The sequence below is a fragment of the Emiliania huxleyi genome (assembly GCF_000372725.1).
Source record: "Emiliania huxleyi CCMP1516 unplaced genomic scaffold EMIHUscaffold_731, whole genome shotgun sequence".
NCBI lineage: Eukaryota > Haptophyta > Isochrysidales > Noelaerhabdaceae > Emiliania > Emiliania huxleyi.
Window position 1 is genome coordinate 1 of NW_005196517.1, and position 1486 is coordinate 1486.

Sequence of the window (1486 nt, forward strand, 5' to 3'; positions counted from 1 at the left end):
CTCGTGTGCCGCCCTGTGGGCGGCGTGGCATGGCGGGCGGCTGTCTCTGCCGCCGCCTCGAGTGAGCCTCGTCTCGCTCATCGTCTACTCGAGCCTCGTCTCGTGTGCCGCCTCGTGGGCGGCGTGGCGTGGCGGGCGGCTGTCTCTGCCTCCCGCCTCGAGTGAGCCTCGTCTCGCTCTTCGTCTCCTCGAGGCCGCCTCAAGTGCGCCTCGCCTCGCGCTTCGTCTACTCGAGCCTCGTCTCGTGTGCCGCCTCGCGGGCGGGGTGGCGTGGCGGGCGGCTGTCTCTGCCGCCGCCTCGACGTGGGCGGCGTGGCGGGTTGGCGGCTGTCTCTGCCGCCGCCTCGAGTGCGCCTCGTCTCGCTCTTCGTCTACTAGAGCCTCGTCTCGTGTGCCGCCTTGTGGGCGGCGTGGCGTGGCGGGCGGCTGTCTCTGCCGCCGCCTCGAGTGAGCCTCGTCTCGTTCTTCGTGTACTCGAGCCTCGTCTCGTGTGCCGCCTCGTGGGCGGCGTGGCGGGTTGGCGGCTGTCTCTGCCGCCGCCTCGAGTGCGCCTCGTCTCGCTCTTCGTCTACTCGAGCCTCGTCTCGTGTGCCGCCCTGTGGGCGGCGTGGCATGGCGGGCGGCTGTCTCCGACGCCGCCTCGAGTGAGCCTCGTCTCGCTCTTCGTCTACTCGAGCCTCGTCTCGTGTGCCGCCTCGTGGGCGGCGTGGCGTGGCGGGCGGCTGTCTCTGCCTCCCGCCTCGAGTGAGCCTCGTCTCGCTCTTCGTCTCCTCGAGGCCGCCTCGAGTGCGCCTCGCCTCGCTCTTCGTCTACTCGAGCCTCGTCTCGTGTGCCGCCTCGCGGGCGGGGTGGCGTGGCGGGCGGCTGTCTCTGCCGCCGCCTCGACGTGGGCGGCGTGGCGGGTTGGCGGCTGTCTCTGCCGCCGCCTCGAGTGCGCCTCGTCTCGCTCTTCGTCTACTAGAGCCTCGTCTCGTGTGCCGCCTTGTGGGCGGCGTGGCGGGCGGGCGGCTGTCTCTGCTGCCGCCTCGAGTGAGCCTCGTCTCGCTCTTTGTCTACTCGAGCCTCGTCTCGTGTGCCGCCTCGTGGGCGGCGTGGCGTGGCCGGCGGCTGCCTCTGCCGCCGCCTCGAGTGAGCCTCGTCTCGCTCTTTGTCTACTCAAGCCTCGTCTCGTGTGCCGCCTCGTGGGCGGCGTAGCGCGCGGGCGGCCGTCTCTGCCGCCGCCTCGAGTGAGCCTCGTCTCGCTCTTCGTCTACTCGAGCCTCGTCTCGTGTGCCGCCTCGTGGGCGGCGTGGCGGGTTGGCGGCTGTCTCTGCCGCCGCCTCGAGTGCGCCTCGTCTCGCTCTTTGCCCCTACTTGAAGGCCTCCCTCCCCTTGTGCTCGCCTTTGGGTGACCACCTGTGGCGTTGGCCGGGCCGGGTGTTCTTTCTGCCCTCCTGCCCTGCAGAGTGGAGCCCCTTCCCTTTCTTTTTCTTTTCGTTGTAACTTA

The 1486-nt window shown here is 70.5% G+C and overlaps 1 protein-coding gene across 1 annotated transcript; it reads left to right on the forward strand.

The window, feature by feature from the left end:
- Positions 1–612: 612 nt before the first annotated feature.
- Positions 613–1194, forward strand: EMIHUDRAFT_249035 (hypothetical protein; the record flags this gene model as incomplete). Its single annotated transcript, XM_005760873.1, has 3 exons — positions 613–644; positions 777–886; positions 962–1194. 3 exons carry the CDS (start codon positions 613–615, stop codon positions 1192–1194), a joined length of 375 nt encoding a protein of 124 aa, XP_005760930.1.
- Between the last annotated feature and the right edge of the window lie 292 nt (positions 1195–1486).